Source organism: Phoca vitulina, unplaced genomic scaffold, assembly GCF_004348235.1.
Source record: "Phoca vitulina isolate PV1807 unplaced genomic scaffold, GSC_HSeal_1.0 scaffold24, whole genome shotgun sequence".
Lineage (NCBI taxonomy): Eukaryota > Metazoa > Chordata > Mammalia > Carnivora > Phocidae > Phoca > Phoca vitulina.
In genome coordinates this window covers 9,948,707-9,968,499 of record NW_022589727.1, presented here as the reverse complement: position 1 = coordinate 9,968,499, position 19,793 = coordinate 9,948,707, and the positions used below count along the sequence as shown (strand labels likewise).

The 19,793-nt window shown below is 38.4% G+C and overlaps 1 protein-coding gene across 3 annotated transcripts in view; it reads left to right on the top strand.

The window, feature by feature from the left end:
- Window positions 1–76: 76 nt before the first annotated feature.
- Window positions 77–19,793, top strand: part of ASXL3 (ASXL transcriptional regulator 3) — a 183,014-nt gene continuing 163,297 nt past the window's right edge. The window contains exon 1 of one of the 3 annotated variants that reach the window (XM_032421416.1): window positions 77–225. In XM_032421416.1, coding sequence (XP_032277307.1) covers window positions 172–225 — 54 coding nt within the window. In that variant the 5' untranslated portion in view covers window positions 77–171. Of the gene's footprint in view, window positions 226–14,064; window positions 16,078–19,793 lie in introns of those variants that run through there. The other 2 variants (XM_032421418.1, XM_032421419.1) reach the window with 2 other exon arrangements.

Sequence of the window (19,793 nt, the reverse complement as noted above, 5' to 3'; positions counted from 1 at the left end):
GCTCCATCCCTCCCACCCGCCGCCGCCGCCGCCGCCGCCGCCGCCCGCGCGCCTCCCCCCGCGGAGCGAGTGCGGGTCACCGGGTCACTGGGTCATTGTCTCCGCGCCCGAACCCCGAGCACCCCGTGGAATCCCCCACGTCATCATCAGAACCATCAATGAGATGCAAACATGAAAGACAAGAGGAAGAAGAAGGACCGCACCTGGGCCGAGGCTGCCCGCCTGGTACGTACCGCCCCCCGCCCGCCGCCCGCGCGTCCTGCCGGCCCCGCCGCTCGCCCCGCGCCGGCCCGCGGCGGCGGAGACGGCCACTTCCAGCCCGAGCCGCCGCCCGCTCGCCGGGCTCCTGCTCTTTGTTATTCTGCGGGAGTGGGCTCGCCCAGGGGCCCCTGTGTGTGTGCGTGCGCGCGCGGAGGGGCGCAGCGATTATCTCGGGGAGCCCCGCGCCCGCCGCGCCCGGGACCGCCCGGGACACTTCTCCCGGTACTTCGCTCTCGGGGCTCGGCTGTGCCTTTGCCACGGGTGAATTTCCGAGCGCTCGGCCCCGCTCGACTTCCCTCTCTGCCGCTCCGGAGACCTTTGTGTGGCAATTACCACTCCCTCCCGGCCCCTCCACCTCCTGGAATTTCATCAATAACTCTCTGTGCACGGTCTGTGTGTACGTTCGGCGTTTGTGAGTTCATACATTTTACACGTGCATGCACGGTGTGTGTCCGACACGGACTTGTGGGGCGTGTGTGCATGTGGGCTAGGTCGTGCGTGTCTGTGTGCCGTGTCGTGTGCATTATGTATGCACAGTGATAGGTGCATGTTTTGTGTGGATCAAGTTCGTTTGTGTTTTGTAGGTATTGTGTTCTGCTCGATGTTTGTGTGTACATTCTGTGCACGTGTGTGCAGTTTTTGAGTGTGTGTGTCGAGGCGTGTGTGTGTTTGGTGAAGTTGGGTCAGTGTCATTTGTAGTGGGAGGTTATTAAGAGTGTACATCTAGGTGTGTTTTAATGCTGGCTTCCTGGGCGGTGTTACTTGGCTGCTTTTCTTTAACCTTTCGGAGCTTACGTTTTAATCATCGAAAGAATGTCTCTATAGAAATGCTGGTTGGCAAAGGGGCGTCGGCGTCTTTGGTTTGATGCATGTGTATGTGTGGGTTTTTTTTTTTTTTTTTCTTTTAAAGGACAGCTGTAAACGGATTTTTTAAAAAGGATATTTCTGTACAGTGTGCCTCACGGGAATGCAAGGCATTACATTTGAAGCTCAGCCTTTCAGGATTTCGGCTGCATAAATTAAATATTTATTTAGCGAACTTACTGTCTTTTATAATTGGCCAAAAGAAAGCAGACTGCATGCAATGGAGGGCGGGGTGGGGGGGTGGAAGACTACAGAACATGTTATTGGGTTGACTTTGTAAAGATTGTTTTACTATAACTGTGGGTTTTTTGTTTGTTTGTTTGTTTGTTTGTTTTTAAGCCTTTGAGTAACTACATCATGCTCAAGGAGAACATTTGTCAAAAGTAATTATCTGAGTTTGGTTGAGGGGCCTTGCTGGTATGTTTCTGGATTGGAGCAAAGGGTTTTAAATAATTGACCCTATTGCCCTATGAAGCAGTGACAAAAGTCCCTTTTAATTGCGGTCTAGTTATTGGAAGCTGAAGTGGGTAGGCCCCTTTACTTCATCTCTTAATTTGTAGTAGTGTATATTATGATTTCTCCTCTTATCTGTGATTGTGTTAATTACTAAATCACTCACTGTCTGTGGATGAATGGGCAGGTGATAGTCATTCTCTAATGAACTGCATCTGGGAGAGGAAACTTATCTGTGAGGAATATGTGAAAAGTAAGCAGTAAGTGTTAAGTAGATGCCAGATTGATGTTATCACTGAATTTTTGCTAGAGCATAGTACGTTACTTATTGTTTGCTCAGCCATTAATTCAGAATTGCGTGGGGGTGTGCAAGGCTTCTGAAAATGCGTTATTCAGGTTCCTTAGAGTGGCAATCAAGTGTTATAGAGTTTCAGTGTATGTGTTTTAAACAAGTGAGTTGACTTATAAATATTTTAAAATAATGATTCATGAATTACCTATATCTGCCTGCAGAGAATTATTTAATAAATAACATCATTCTGATAGAATTTAAAGCTAACCATTTGTATTCAACCAGTATTTGTTACTATTCCTGAAAATACTGTGCTCTATTTGATGTAATCATAATGGATCTGTATTGATAAATCCTGAAATAGATTTCTTAGTTACAGCTTTTTGTTAAAAGTTGCCTTTTCCTCTTATAAAGTTTCATTGATGGGAAAAGACACACTAGGAGTCATCAACACAAAAGAATTAATCATAGACCAGATGTCTCTATTTTAACCAGACATATTGAACTTGTAGTTATGGTAATTTTTCAATTTGTTTCAAGTTATTTTTCCCCTGATAGTTGTACAAATGTGTATGTATTCAAAATGTGACAGTTGAAATAAAATACTGAACAAAATAGCAAGTAATTATACTAGAAATATCTTTCTGAGAAATTTGTGATTTGTGATTGTGACTGATGATCATTCTTAACTTTGTGAATAAAAAGGGATCCATTTGAGTAATAGTGGTTTTTTTCATGTTTTCTTTATGATTACATGAATACATATAGACTTAAACTCTCTTACAAACTTGCATGAAAAAATTTTTACTCTTATAATTGTAGTATTAATTTACACTCAATTAAAAAGGCATGCTGTTTTGGGGGGCATTTCTGTGCTATAAATACTATCATTACACATTTCACACTGCCGCTCATGGTCTTGCTGTGGTTGTTGCTGTTAAGGACTTTTAGCCTTTTCTCCATCAAATGTTAAACTAGGTGTCTGATTTTAAAAGTAAAGACTATGGATGGACAGAAAATATGCATGTGGTTCTTGAGATATATGAACTAAAGACAGTATCCAAATTAACATTAAGAGTAACCTTCCAATCATATCGTATATACTGTATATCTCCTACTGTAGTGTGTGTGTGTGTGTGTGTGTGTGTGTGAGCGAGATTATCTTGGAAGGGCGGGTATCAGGGGAGAGGAAATGCAAAATACATTTTTTGAACTGTGACCAAAAGCTTATGTTTCAATGTAGCTTTGCATTCATTTTTAAGAAAAATATAGATGGAAGAAGAACAGTTCTTTGTAGAGTAAGAACTTACAGTCGACAACAGAATTTGTGCTTGCTTTCTTTGTGAGAAAAGTATATGGTCTGTAAATCTACAAACTCTGAGTGGCAACTCCAGGGATTTTGCTTTAGATAGAGATGCAGCTATCAAGCCCTACCAATTTTCTCACAGAAGTATGTCATGTTTGTATGTGGTGAGCCTGCTTAGCTTAGGAAAGAAGGAATGGTAGTATAATTTTTCTGTATTTTCAGGAATGTCGTGATTATTAACAGGCTGCCATTTTAAAACAGTAACACCACATCTTTTCTCTCTCTCTCTCCTTTTTTTTTTCTTTTTTTGGTCTTTTTGCCCTGCATCAGTTGGAGAAATTTCAGCCTTTAGCCTCCTCCACTCCCCCTCAGCGTTCTGCAGTTGTGGTTGTTACTTTGCGCATTTCCATTTAATATGGAGGCTGCTCCTAAACCAGATGCATTTTCATCTGTTTTATCTGCTCTCCTAAGGTTATAGAGTCTCAGAGGATCCCACAATCACATGGAAGTATCTTCTGTCTTAATATTTGTAGACCACAATAAGAATAAAAATCAAAACCATAACTCATGTCGAGCTGGGGCTTTGACTTTAATCCTTTTGACTTTTATCTCAAGTCTTCACTCTGTTACTATAAATACAGTTTAAACCATTGTGAAAGGATCTTCATGCTTCTTTGTAAAAAAAAAAAATGGGGATTTGACAGGACTTTGTTTTACTGCACTAAGGGGTTTCTTTGTTACTGGCTTAACACAGAACATACTGTTATTTATATATTTATTCTAGGTTAATTCTTTTTTTTTTTTTCTGACATGCAAAAATGTTGCTTTGAGAAGTCCTTTTTGATAGTTTCATCACTTTGTTCTATAGGGAATGCTGCTGGTAAGATAATGATTCAGTGTATTAATTTGTTCCCTGAGTTTCTTCTGTTTGTTTCATTCCTTACAATCTTTGTTTAGTTTCACTGGCACCTGAAAATAAATCTTAACAATCTTCAATAGCTTTGTGCTTGGTAACATGGCTGATTTATTTGCTTGTAGTTCACAAAGATAATGACTATTAGTAGGGTTTTTTTTTTTTTTTGCGGGTTTTTTTGTTTTTGTTTTTTTGTTTTTTGGTAGTTCAAGGTGACCTTTGGGGGAAAATTTTTTTAATGGCAAATTTGCCTCATTGTTGGGAGAAAACAGATACATATCTTTTTATGCCATAGCAAAGAGTTACTGAAGGTTTTAGTAAATTGAAATTCTGTAAATCAGACTAAAAATTAAGTGGGGGTTTATGAATTAAAAGGAAATCTGTGTGAATATTTTGCACAGAGAAGATTCTTTTGCATAATGCATTATATGCTAAATAAACTCTTAGGGTTCCTGTGAAATAAAACCGAATGATATTGGTAGCTGTTAAAATAGAAAACAATTCATAATTGTTAATTTACTGGTTGCCTTGTCTTTTGTCTTTGTATTTTAGAAGTATATATAATTTTTCAGGAATGATGAACATGGGGATGGAGGGGAGAGCATTGGTACTGCTTTTGGCATTTTCTCACTGTGCTTCGATTTCAGGTTATGACCAGGCCTTGACAGTTGAGAACATTTTTACTTGTGATTTGGGGTAAGCCCCAAAGGTGCACATGAGCATAATTGTGACAGTGCTTATTGGCTTACGAGCCTGGCTAACGTATATGGCAAATGGAGTTTTATTTTCAGTCGCTTACATTTCAATTGGTTTGATTCAGCTGTTTTCTGTGATCTACACGTAACATCATCTCTTTATGTCTGTATCTCATCATCTCTTCTTTCAGACAGGGAACCTAAATTTTCATTGCAATTTGAAAGATGGAAAAGAGTTTAGCAATCTCTCTGCCTCTGAGTTTCAAGTTGGGAAAAACGTGTTAGAAATAAATGAGAAATGTGAACTTAGGCGTAGTGTTTAGGTTGTTAATTTTTTATTTCCTGCTGACATGAAAGGCAATTTTAAGAGTTGATCCTTTCTTAAGTTTTTCTCTTCTTTGAGAAGTCTTCGATAGCAGATGATTCCTTGGATGTCAGAAATGGACTCTTGGTGTCTTCTGGCTTTTAGACTTGTAGAGTTGTACCTGTAAAGGAGTCTCACCACAGAGAAGTGAACTTATAAAGTAATGAAATTTAATATTTAATAATATAATAGTTTCAACCTTCACTGAAATGCACTGGAAATGTGAAGTATGGTCCCTAACCATTTTGACCGTTCCTACATATACAGCTCAAATGCTGGGGAGGATACAAAGATACATCCTCAAGGAGTGTTGAGTTCAGTAGGGGAGACAAGGAAAACTGAGGAAGACTGAGCAGACACCATCTGCAGGTGTCACAGGAATGATCAAGCAGGTGCTAGTTTATGGATTTACAGAAGGGAGAAGCTGTGTGGTATGTGGAGATTGCAGAAGGCTTAATGGATTAGGTGAAACTTGGTTTGTCCTTGAAATATGAGTAAGATTGAACCAGTGAGGAGAGGAGAACATTCTAAGAAGAGAGCCCTGCATGAGCAAAGGTGTCATGTCAGGCAAGAGGATGGGTTCAGGAGGCCGTGAGCGGACAAGTCTAGAAATACCCAAAGACTTGAGGGGGTTGGCATGGCAATAAAGTTGAAAATTACATTGTGACCAAATTGGGGAGCGATTTGCAAGTTATTTCCAGAATGTTGGGCCTTGTAAATTGTAGCCTGGGGCTGGTGGGGTAGGTATAGAAATAGGATTTTTTTTTTAAAAACACACACACAAAACAAAATGACTATCTATTATAGAGAGAGGGGACACTAGTGCTCTGGGGATGTCTCTGAATGCTTCCGTTATTGGGTAAAAGAGTCTGAAAACAAAATTGATGTTAGAAACATTTTAAATAACGCAACTTTATTCTGTCCCATAGCCTTTGCCAAATGAGGCAAAGTAAACATCAGTGAGTAATATACATTACATTTGTAGAAAACATACACAGGGCACTCTGTTACCTAAAATACTCTCTTGAGATCAGTAGGTAGCTAGGGTTATTTCAGTAACTCAGTCGCCAAATGTGTGGTTTAATGATATGCCCAATGTCATCACCCTGTCTGTAAGGAGCACAGGATTTTTTTTTTTTTTTTTTAAATCTGTGTTGTTCTTTCTGATTTTTAAAAACGAACAGAGGCATTTTAACTGATGTGAATTTAACTGATTTGTTGCATGGAGGCATAGGGAGGATCCAAGCCTCTAGCAGACTCATTTCCTGCTTTTCAGATGGCCTGCTTTTCATTTCTCTTTCTCATCAAAAGTCTGCATAAAGTTATTATTATTATTAATTTATTATTATTAATTTATAATTTAAAATCCCCCCCACCCCTCCTGCAGAAGTTGTCAATAGCAGGTCCAGGCTCCTTCCTGATAGGGCTGGGGGGAGGGGCGTCTGTATAGAACCACTTTCAGCTATTTGCCAGCACTGAGTGCCTTGATTGTTCTGCTTTTGTCCCTGCACAGTTGGTAGCTGTGGAAATCTAGCCCGGGTTGAAACTTTCCCTGAAGAGCCCTTGGGGAACAAATAGAAACATTATATGATTAGCCACATTGTTTTCATTATTAAACAAATCTACATAAAAGGGTAGCAATTAACAGCTTTATCAGCCTGAACTTAGACACCTACCTCTCCTCTCCCCTCAATATTCCCACTTGAAGTGGGAACAATTAACTGTTGCTGGTTTTAATGTCAGCAACTGACAACATTAAATTGGGAATAGGCACTTCTCCTGGTTGATTGACATATAGCCCTCTGACACATTCTTATGTGTTTTAAGGCAAATTCATGCCCTGGGGTTAGAGCCAAAGGGCTTGTCAGAACATTGGCTTTAATAGCTGAAATGTATAACTTAAATGACATCCAAGACCTTAGCCTTTGGTGGAACTTTTAGAACCTGAGGAATCCTCTAAGGCAGTGCGATCTGTACTTAGTGGACACATTAGAAATTGTAAGATTTTTTTCCTAAGTATACAGATGTATAATTTATTTTACAATAGTTATTTACCATGGACTTATTTTGCATATATTAGCATAAATTAGTCCATGAAAAACTACATAATGATGTTTAAAATAATTCCAGAATTGCTGCTTTTTTTTGGCAAGTGCTGTATTCTTCTTCAGTTATGAAGTTGTTGAGTTCCAAATATATTATTTATGACTTAAAGGAGGGAATAGGATGGACCCCCTTCACCTTATTCAGAAGACAGATGGCATTTCTGAGATTTCATTAACTAAAAGGTATTAGAACCTATTTTAATAATGTCAAGGAGTTAGAAATTGAGATAGTATCTTTGGACTTATTTTCCAGATCAGTTACAGAGAAAACATGATATAATGAAGCTGTTGGTTATTCTTAGTTTTTTTTTAATGTCAAAAATAAATGACTGCATATATAGTTTGTACATATATCAAAACCTTGTTGACTGCAAGAACTGAGTTGCTGTTTGGATCATCAGGATTCTGTATGATGCTCTTTTAGTGTTCTGAGACTCAATTTCAGTGTGGGGGAAGGGGTCCCCACACATACAACAGGCAAACACCTGCAGGGTATCCAAGTATTCAACTCAGTTCTGCCACTGTCTACCCAGAGACACCATCAGATTCAACAGGTTAAGGCTTCAGTCCTACAGTAGTTCCCCCCGCCCCCTTCAGAAGCCAGTAGCAAGTCCAGGTGGTTATTACTTATGCTTCTGACTGACCTACCGGCTATAGATTGGAAGTTCCAATGACCTCTCCATGGACTTCAGAGGCCAGTTGCAAGTCCAAGTTGTTACCTGTATTTCTGACTGGCTGTAAAATCAGAGCTTCCCAAGACCTCTTCCTCAGGTTCAATTAATTTGCTACACAGTTCACAGAACTCTGAGAAACATACTACTTACTAGATTACTAAATCACTAGTTTATTATAAAGGATATAACTCAGGAACAGCCAGATGAAAGAAATGCATAGGGCAAGATATGGGTTAGGGAATAGAGCTTCCACGTCTCTCCAAGTGAGCCACTCTCTCAAAGTCTCCACATGTTCACCACCCCAGAAGTGATCCGAACTCTGTCCCTGTTTTCATGGAGGCTTCATTACATAGTCATGATTGATCAAATCATTGGCCTTGAGCACTTTATTTAACCTCCAGCCCCTCCTCCTCCCCCAAGGTCGGGGAGTAGGACTGAAAGTTCAAACCTTCTAATCACGTGATTGGCTCCATTGTCAACCAGCCCCCATCCTTAGGTACTTTCCAGAAGTCATCTCATTAACATAATGAAAGACACTTTTATCATTCTCAACACTTGGGAAATTCTGAGGTTTTAGGAGCTCTGTGCCAGAAAAAGGACAAAGACCAAATACATACCATTATAAATCACAGCATCACCCCTTCACCCTCCCTCCCCCACACCGTGCACACACAACAGATACTCTTTTTTTAAAAAGTATTTATAAGAAAATCTCCTTCCTTTAAAATATGTTGTCTTCAAATTCTTGCAACCAGAAGTTGTCTCTCCTAAATCCTTCCTGTTTAATTTGTCTCTTTTAAAGCAATCCAAGAAATTAAATTAAAACATTTTGCATCAAACTTCTCTGATACTCTTCTTGTTCCCTTTCCATCACTATCCTTGCTCTTTCCTGCTTGTTTGAGGGTCTCCTTCTCTCAGTTTCCCCTTTAGTGTCAATGTATATTAGAATGCTGCCTAGCCCCTCCATTTTATTCCCATTTTCCTCCTGTCCATGACCTTCTCGTCTGCTTCAGTGGTCATTCTCTCATGGTGAGAACTCCAGCCTTGATATTTTCCCTAAATTTCAGACTTATATTAACAATTCCTTTGTGTATCTCTAGGTACACTGGGTATTTCAAATGAAATTTATCCAGTTCAATTAAACAATTATTGGATATCTCCCACAAAAGTGTTGTACGTTGAGTACAAAAAAAGAAATGTGATAGCATTCTTAGCTGGGTGGGGGTACTTATCTATGTAACACCTATCTAAACACCTGGTATCTGTGGGGAATGGTAAATTCTGTCTTAAATATAGTTCACATTTAGCTCCTCCTCTTTTCATTCACTATATTTTACATAGTTCTGATCTTCCAACTAATTTTGTCTCTAATCTTTTTCAAAATCTTACAGAAGCTGTATTTCTCTTTCTAGAGTAGATCTGATCTTACTGAATCTTTTCTCTGCTTAAAAACTCTTGTGATTATCTTCAAGTTAAAGTCGAACAGGTCATGGGAAACCCTTTTCAATATTGGCAACACTTTTTAAACTGGTATGTGATGATTGTTTTTCCTAATAATATGCAGAACTTTGCATTTTTTGTCCGTTATAAATCACACTGGTGTTCCAATTTCTACAGCCTTCTACAGATTTATTTTATATTCTTTTTAAAACACAATGAAGACAGTTAAACTTATCAGTGGGTAGTTACATGTATCAACATTTTATCACCTTCTGTGCTCAACTCTGTTTCTTGTATCATACTCCCCCTTCTTTGTAAATTACCTCCTTTTAACAGTTTTTTTTTTTTTTTAAATGAGGGGACTCTGGGTTCATGAACAGTCTTCATATATCTAAAATGTTTTTGTTTTGCCCACCCCTTAAATCTTTTTTATTAAACTTTAATATTTTGAAAGAATTATAGACTCATATGAAGTTCTAAGAATTAAAAAAGAGAACTGCGAGCAAATGGCCACATGCTCCGCCTGTTATCCACACTCTCTCCCTAAATCCTTCCTATCCTCATAAATTTAATCTGAACACAGTCCAGATTGGGTGTAAAAAAGTGGCCAAGAGAAGTCTTTAGGAAGATTATCCCCCAAATATGTAGATTATAATTCAAAAAAGAGATGTCAGGTCACCACATCTTTCATTAAAAAAAAAAAAAGTGGAGAAACTTGATAGGGAAAAACTAAAAGATACAATGTTGTTCTCACCTTTGAGTGATAATTTATCTAGTTATAAAAGTTTTAATTGACAATTTTTTACTCTTAATATTTTGGAAATGTTTCTTCATTATGTTCTTGTATCAGTGGTTGTGACACTGTGTGTGGGGTGAGTTTATTACTTTTTAAGAGGTAATATGCTTTTGTATCTGAGAGTTGTTATGTGTTCTCTTTACCCTTGAAATTCTGCAGTTTTAGTACTCTGTCTTAAATGTTTATGGGTAGATTTGTCTTTGTTCTGCTTGGTATCGTGTGTGTGTGTGTGTGTGTGTGTGTGTGTGTGTGTATTTTAGAGTATATTTAATTGTTGCCTTCTTTATGCCTTACAATTTTAATCATGTTGTAGTGTAGAACTTATTTTTGGCATTGTATCCCCACCAGACCATGAATTCTTTGAAATCTTCTAAGAGTTCCCTCAACACGTAGTAGTTTAGCATATTCAGTTTATGGTTTGCAAATGATTTAAGAACGATGCAGAAAGGACCCCCCTCATACTGAACAAGATACAGCAGTGAATGCGTTAGCTTCATCAGTCAGGATTATGGGTTGCAAGCAACAGAAAGCAAGTCTTGGTAACTTAAGTAGAAAAGGATTTTTTGGAGTCCATAAAGTAGTTCATATAATCATCAGGAAGGATCCAAAAAACCAGGCTGGAAAAATAGACAAGGATCAACATTGGCTGGGCAGCAGACACACACAAAGTCATGCTACAAGAACAGTTGGGATATTGCTATGGGCACCACTAATGGTCACCACAGTGAGTTAGTGTTGACATAGGACACTGCCCTTGTTGCCAGTGTATCATATGAGTGTATCACAATCTGCTCTGTCTTTGCATCCCAGGTTCAAGATTCAAAATCACAGGCAGATGCATTTAATTGTCTGTCAAATTCTAGTGCCCATATTTATACCTTAGTTGTTAGGTACTGATGAAAAGGTGTAAATGGCCTCTTCAGTACCATAGTGAAAATCTCTCCATCTGCATTTTCATAGCACTGATAAAGTCAACAAGATTAAAACCGAATGCCTCATTTCTTCCCCACCTCCTGCTTCCCAGCAAGTCTGCTCTTCCTCTCTTTCATCTCTTGGTGAAAGCCACCACCGTCTTCACAGTTGTTCAAGCCAGAAACCTTTTTGTCATCATTAATGTCTTTTTGTATTTTTCCCCTATTATCCAGTAATCACTGAGTTCCACTAGTTTTATCTCCTTTTCTTCAAATCATTATCTTTCCATCCTGCACTCATATCCATTTCCACTGTAATCTACTTTGACACAGGCAGTTTATAGGTTAGGAAAAGAATATAGAATAATGACGGGCCTAAAAGTCAGGCAGATGATGTTTGAGTCTCAGTTCTGCCCCTTACTATGTATTTGACCTTGGGCAAATAATATAACATTTCTCAATTTTAGTTCATTGTGTATTAACAGGGAATAACATAAAAGAGTTGTTGGAATATTTAAATAAGGCAACATGTATAATGTACTTAGTACAGCGTCTGACATTAGAGGATGCCAGTTAATGTCCATGTCTGCTAGTTTTCCTTTTCTCCTTAAGTTCCTGCAACAACCTCGTAATTGATTTCACTGACTACAGACTTCCCTCCACTCAGAATTATTCTTCTTATTGCATCCATAACCGTGTCTTTAAAGGTGAAACTGGTTTATGGTACCCCTTGAGGCTGACTTCGTTTCTGTAGGAAACAGATGGTAGAATCTTAAAGGGGTGATTAAGTGAAGTTAGGACACCAGTAAAAGAAAGGAACAAGGGTTAGCGAGGCAAATCAGGGATGTAAGTAGCAAGAAACTGTCACTCCCCTTAGACTTGAGGGGCCAAGAAGAGTAGGGCATGGTTACTGCAGGATGTGGTCTGTGCTTATAGGAGAAGGGTGCCTGACACAAAGTGTGACCATAGGCAGAGGGATATAGCCACTGGTGGCCCTTACCCCTGCCGGGGGGAGGGGGCACATCACATCAATACACTTACTCCTCTCCCTTCTATTCACTCATCTTCCCTTGGCTTCCTGTTGGCTGAACCCATCCAGAAGCTAGAGGAGAGGGAGGTCTTGGTTGAGAAAATTCCTAGATGTCAGTCTCTGGGTCACAGAGCTGTGGGGGGGGAGGGCAGAGAGTGAATCTGGAGTTGCTAATGGGGAATATACAAAATGCCACTTTTTCAAAAACTTTTATTAGCTTTGCATTATTCTAAAAGTATAGTCCACCTGTTTCAAAATCTTTTAGGTTTCTCTTATTTGTACTTCTCCAGTTTCATTGCTTGATTCTCTTCTCCAGTCATATAAAAGTTGTGTTAGATCTCTGAATTTATCATACTTTCCCATACTTTGCCTTAACTTTGTACACGTTGTTTCTTCTCTTTATAACATCGTCCCTCTCCCCCTTCTTTTTATCTGGCAAATTTCTGTGCTTTCTTCAGATTTCAGTCTCCCTAGAGAAGCTTTTATATGTTCTCAATGCACTATATAATTGTGACAATATATTAATAATTAGTTGTTTACTTTCTTGTTTCTAATTGTTTCCTGAGTGCCTAATGCCCTACCTCATTTTAAGTTGTTGCTGATTACAGTTGAATAAAGTGAAGGAGTCAGAGTTTTTCAGGGGAGCTGTTAGAGCTAAGTCTAAAAGTTTTCAACATATTTGTAGAACTATAAAACTTATGTCTCCTTGATTTATTTCTGTGCCATGCTGAATTGTCACTGTACAATCTAGAGAAGGGATCAAATTTCTCAAGAACCAACTGGACAACTGATGAATTTTGAAAGCCTGTGTCTACTTTCAGCTCACTAGCACCTTTTATTACTTTGGGATAATAATTTGATAGTCATCATACGTAATGGCACTGGAAAATATTCAGTTCCTGCCATTAATATGTTAGGTGCCTTGGGGAATGTAATAAGATATGGACCTTGACCTTTGGGAAATTAACTTTAAAAAAAAACCAAAAAATTTCTTAGGGCCCAAGAGATACTTCGCTGTAAATTTAAAGTTATGTAGGGTAGTAGGAGTAAAAGTAATCTTCTTCTGTATTTGATTTTAATAAGGCACAATGATGATTTATAAAGGTTTTCTGGGACTTCCAGAGCAAGCGAATTATCTAGTATATTGACTACAATGCAGATTGGAAATGTTTGCAGAGTGAATAATCTCCTTTTTACATATAAGTAAAATATTTATAAGCTGGGTGTCATAGCCATACAGTATGGGAATCTTACATAACAACAGAATAGTCTTCTCATGTCAGTTGTCATAAAATATTACTAAAGTAACACTAATTAATAATAGCTAACAAGAACTAATAGTTATTGGGTACTTATATGCCTGACACTGCATTAACTTGTTATATGTGTTATATTGTTTAATCCTGAGAGCAACCCTAGAAGACACATTGTAATATTATCCACATTTTTAAAAAGATTATTTATTTATTTGACACAGAGAGAGAGCAAGTGAGTGCACAAACAGGGGGAGCAGCAGAGGTTGAGGGAGAAGCAGGCTCTCCACTGAGTGAGGAGCCTGATGTGGGGCTCCATCCCAGGACCCTGGGATCATGACCTGAGCAGAAGGCAGAAGCTTAAGCGACTGAGCCAACCAGGCGCCCTCAATCCACATTTTTTTAAGTGAAGAAATTTAGATTTAGAATGTCTTGTAGTTGAATTTCTGTCAGTTGAAAGTGAAATAAATTTAACTCAAACTGGTTTATATAAAAAGGCTCACATAACTGAGAAATCCAAGGATAGACTTGAGTTCTAAGTAGATGTCGAGATTCAAAGACCGCCATCAAGGTTTTTGCTTTCTCTATACTTTTGTCTTTGTTTTTGCTTGCCTTCAGGCAGGGTTCAAGCGGAGTTTTGGGCAAGAGAAGGTGGTCACTGGCACCCCAGACCTGCATCCTGTAAGCTTAGCACACCAGTATAAAAAGACTCAATCTTTTTCTATTATTATTATTATTAGTTATTATTTTAATGCTAATCCCAGGGAAGTCTTCACTCTGCCCTACTTGGTTGATATATTCATCCCTCACAGCAATGGCCAGGATCAGATAACGTGATTGACTGACACACAAGGATCACATGGAACAGAGGGAAATTACACAAAAGCACCAATAAAAAGCAGATGGAAAGTATGTTGGGAAAACAAATTATAAGTGCCCTTGCCTTTACTAGAGAGAGGGTGAATTAACTTGCTGTGCTAGTAAGTAGTGGAACAATGATTCAAATCCATGTCTGTCCAACTTTTGGGCTCTAGTCCTTGAGCATGTTAACGTGGATACTTCCTCATTCGTTCTTTCTGGTATTATTTTTATGATATTCATTTTATATTAAAAAAAATGTTAAAGCCAAGGCAGCTATTGCAAAGGTTCTAAAGATTTCTTTGGTCTGTTTCCTCTGAAATTTACTTTCCTGATTTAGAGGCTAAAAGTTACAATGGATGGTTTCTGTTCTATTTTCCCTCACAGACCAGTTTTAGAGTTCTATACGAACAGTCTATATATAACATTTACAACATAGTTTAACACAATTTAGGATCTGAATTCACAAAATATATAATTCTGGGTGAAGCTTCCAGGTACTTTCTGAATACAAGTAAATATTTTTATTCACCAACTAGATGCCAAGGTTTCTTTATGGGGTTGACCATGACCCTTAAAGGATCTGAGCTTAGCAAAAGAGAGCAAACATTTCTGTAGTGTAAATCTTCATTTATTCCTCTGAATACTGAGATAAGATCAACATAATGACTCCTTATTTCATTATAGAATTGTATGGACAGTCTTACTGCTGTTACTTCTTGTCTACTCATCTAATAGTATTTCTCTTCTAGAGATTAAATGAAACAAAGATAGTGCTTCAGGAAATTTCTTCCTCCCCTTTGCCCAGTCTTATGGAAATTTGACCATACTTTCTCAGTTTGGTTGAAGGTGCATGGTACTGAGAGTTGATGTTTATGCGTGGTCTGCTCTGGGTAGAGATGCTACTGTGTACACAGAGAAGAACACTTTTAATCCACCAGGATCTTTGATAAGGGAATGAGAAGAAGAAAGACACTCTTAAACATGCACAAGGATGTTCTCATCCTTTCTCCAATTTTTATATGTCTATCTTGTCACTTTTTGACTAATGCTATCTTTACAAGGTAACTTCCAGTTAACTAAATAAGAAAGACTGTCAGCAGGGGGGAAAAGAAAACAGTGAACAAATAGAGATATTGCATTTTTAGAAATCTTCTAATGACTCTGCCTCCCCCCCCCTTTTTTTTTCAGAATTCACTATTTACTGAGCTCAGCTTCATAGTAGGAAATGCAAGCTGCATGAAAGTTAAACATTTTTTTTTTCCATTGTTAAAAGCTGGAGTGAAGAACGAGTTTTTTGCTTGTTTTTTGTTTTTTGTTTTTAATTAGTCCAGTCTTCCCGCTCCATCTTTTCATGATATTTTGTCTCATTCTGTTGGCTCTAGGTGATATGAGAGGCAGCTCCGGGGAAAAAAGCAACCCTAAGCACGTACATGAAAGGTTTCATCCAGAAAAATGGGTGATGAAGAAACAAACAGTAGGACTTTAATAAACTTTAGCGTTTTGTTACAGTCTTCTTCCTGTGTGTTTGTTCTTCTATCTTTAATTGTTTTGGATAGAGTCTACAGGGAAAAAAGATTGTCTTCTGGGTTATTTAAAAAATCTTTATCTTTAACAAATGGTTGACTGGATATTTTGTTAGCAGGCTGGTGCACAGTTCTTTCATTTTCCCTCCTTAGGGACAAATGGTGGGGCTGTACTTCGTCACCCCCTTGAAGTTAGGCGTTAACCCCGTGAGCTCTTTTCTTCCCTCCAGTCAGATTTTGATGCTCCTTATTTCTTTCTCAGTTGTGTTGATCACAGAAGCTGGTGACAAGATGGAATTTCAGTCATCCTGCTTCTAGAGATGTGGACATAGAGATGTGAGTGAGAAATAAGCATTTGTTTTAAGCCACGGAGATTTCAGGGTTTTTTTGGAGGGGGGGGGTTGTTTTGTTTTGTTTTGTTTTTTGTTTTTTGTTTTACTATTTTCTGTCCCTGCCTATCCTGTCAGATGCAGCCCTTATAGCAAAACAGGTGTTTTGTTCTAGGGCGCCTCCTACCTTTGTTTATGAGACACTAAATGCATAATTACATGCTTAAGAGGTAAGGGAGGCAAACAAGGTTAGGTCCCTTTTTTTCTTCTCCATTACATTAAATTGCTCTGTAAAATCAGCCTCTCTCGTATTTATTCTTTGATATTTTCAAACCAGTAAACAATAGGGAATTTTCATCGCCAGGAAAATTCTTTTATATTCTATCTTAAGATAATTCTGTTTATATTTTGGCTTTTTAAAATACTTGCTTTTCATTCTATCTGTCTACCGAGGAGGAAAGCTTTCTCACAAGAAGGAGTAGAACAATTAGGGTTCATAGGGAATTGAATTCCAAGATAGCTAAAGAGATAGAAAAAGGGCACCTGGACATTTTCAGTGAGTTCAAGTTCCCAAGTCCAGACAAATTGTGCTTCATTGAAAAGGTATGACCAGATTTCCACACCGTTGAGAAGAGGAAGGCAGACACTGTAATAACACCTCTTTCTTTCTCTTTTTCTCTCTCTTTTGGCCTAGGGTAGAGGGAGCACCCCCACTAAGGGATTAGGTTTCCTAGTCTGTCTCCGGGATTCCTGTCTCCATTTCCCTTCCATTGAGGGCTCAGTCACCCTCGGGCTGTTTCCCACCAGTGTCCACTCTCCTCTAGATAGAGCATACAGAAATTCCTGACAGCTGATAGACTCCCCGTTGAGTCTTACCCCTTCATGGAGCAAAAGGGGAAAAAAAGAGAAGAAAACTTGTCTTGAAAGCCTGCAGACTTTCACACCACAAGGAATGTGTTGACCAGATGCATCTTAAAACCAGATGAACAATGTTTGTCCAGCCCTTCAACTCCCCAGTGTGCAGCCTTGTCTGTTCCATGCTATAAAGCAAAAACTCAAAACCAGATTTCCTACCAATCTTTTGCTCAAATAAGGATGGAGTTGTTAATACACAGTCTGGTACATGTTGAATTGTATTATTCATCTGCAGGGGACATTGATTTTCACAGTGAATTCCTTCAAATTTTTTGGCCTTTATATGGGGGCATATTAATTATAATTATCATAGGCAAGGCCACTTCTGAGTTGCTAGGGTCACAAAACAGACTTTCATTTTCCTGTTTTAATTTCCAGTAATATGGAGATAATGTGTTTTATGTTTCTTTCCCCTTTGCACCAGCATACCTACAGAGTATTCCAGTGTTTGTTCTCATATATGTTCTTTATACCTGATGGCAGACATAGTTATCTCTTAAAACCTGAACGGCAGAATAGTTAACAGAACTCTCAAAGCTTTTCCTATAGATAACTTGTACAGGGAGGATTTGATTCCTTGTGGGCCTACTGCCTACTGCCTACTGCCTATGGTTGAGTGAATCTAAGAGAAAAACATCTGGCCTAATTTATCTTCAGGCATAATTTAATAATGCTGAATGGCAACCTCTGAGAAAAATCTAAGTAAGACTTTATGTAACCACTAATTTAGAGTTGGTTAATAGGTAATTCTTATTTGTATTTCTTTTGAAGGAATATGTATTTTGATCACATCAGAGCTAATCATTTTTCTTCATCCTGACATCTAAATGTGGTATTAGAGTATAATGAGCTCCCAGCCTGGTCGTAGGCAGAACTCAACTGGTAGAATCAGGACTGAGGAAGGCTAGAAAGCAATAGGGACTATCTGATTTCATAAAGAATCTGTTGTTGGCAAAGGTAAGTTTTAATGCTCCTTTGCCTCCTTAAAGAGACTCAGCCCATATTTCATATCAACAAATATTGGCTGATTGAAAACAGTTCTGTTTGCTTTGTGCCCTGATATATATGGACTTTATTCCATTACATAGTTTAAGAAACAGGACAGAAAGGGGGGTAGGATGGAGAGGGTTGGAAAACTTGGCTAATATTAAGGTGGGTAGTACATCAAGTAGAGTATAAACGTAATTGCCCCAAGAATGCACTTAGCATAAATCCATATGCAGATACTTAAATTATATCTTAATTCCTTGAGTACAGTAAATCTGATGGGAAATCTTTGACTTGGTTTTTAGTATAAACAGTTAGGCTAGATTCTTACTTTATGACTCCAGTTAGAAACGGGGACGGACATATCACATAACCCTTTTGGCCTTCAGAAGACCTCTAGGATATATATCACAAAAATATTAAGGTACCTGCTTCATATTTTTAAAATGTTGGCCCTCTTTCTGAAGTGTGGGATTCAGAAATTCTTTTAGCTATTGCTCATCAAAGTTGTGTTTTAGGTAAGGACCTCTTACTGCTAGAGTTATTTATAGCTTTGCCTGGTGAGTTCCCAATTTTATACAGTTTTTTAATTTTTAACTGTATGTCTGGATGGATCAAAGTGTGTGTTTGACAAAGGGCTAACACTCTGCATTCCCAAGTTTTATTTCATTAAGAGTTTGGGTTGCCTCTGATGAAGTAAGTGTTAGCAATAGCTACTCTTTTATTTATCTTCTAAAGGAATAAAACATTAACATCAGGCTTAGAAACATGTCTTTTGTACTTTTAAAAAATATCCTGTGAAAAGAACCAACTAAGGGCTTACTAATTAGTATAACGCACACATTAGTCATAAACATTTGGTCATGGACAGTGACTAAAATCGAACTCTAACCAATTTAGTGAGAATTTATTGGACAACTTGTATAAGCCTAAAGCAGCATAGGAGAACAGAGGTCCTTAGCAACGCCTGGAAAGAAGGAGTGAATGTGTCTAGGACTCCCTCATCTCTGTTTCCTCTCCATACAGAAGCCTTATTTTCTGGACCGGGCTCCTTCCACATGGCTAGGAACTTGGCTTCCAGCAGATCTCAGGCTCTCATCACATGGAGTTATTATCAGAAAGCAACTGAGATTTATTTTCTTGAGATTTAGGCCAATGTGTCCTGGGGAAGAATGATGATTGGCCCTCCTTGTGTGCCCAACCCCTGCCATCCCACCATCCCCATAGTTAGTAGATAACTCTGAAGTATCTACAGGAATATGATAGCTCCCATTCAAATCAAAGCAGGAAAGGGTATTTTTCAGAAGGAGAGAATAAGGAGTTGTGTACACAAGACAATAAATTCAGTGCATTAGTTCTTCATTGTCAGTTGTTCCCTTGGTTTTCATTCATTAGCCAAGTTTTTATTAAGTGTCTACCTTGTGCCTGTGCCAGGTACTAGACATAAAGCAATGACCAAAAAAAAAAAAAAAAAAAAAAATACTGTGATGATTATCACTACTTGCATAGAATCTGAATTATAATACCACCCTTGGAAATGGCGTAGGCAGGGGTCATTTCTGTGTAGACTAAATTAGCATTTTGAATGAATATGAACGTAGGCATATGGCGCGGTCTCCTTCCTTTTATTTTGAGTCCCATTTCTAAGTAAATTAGCTATTTGCCACCCTCTCCTCCCTAACTATAGTAAACCAGGGGATAAGTGTCTCTTGAGATGGTGATGACATGTTTTATTGTATTTCATTTTGGTGTATGTGTGTGCTTGGTAAATATTTGTTAAATCAATGAATTATTGAGGAGGTGATGTTGTCTAACGATAGT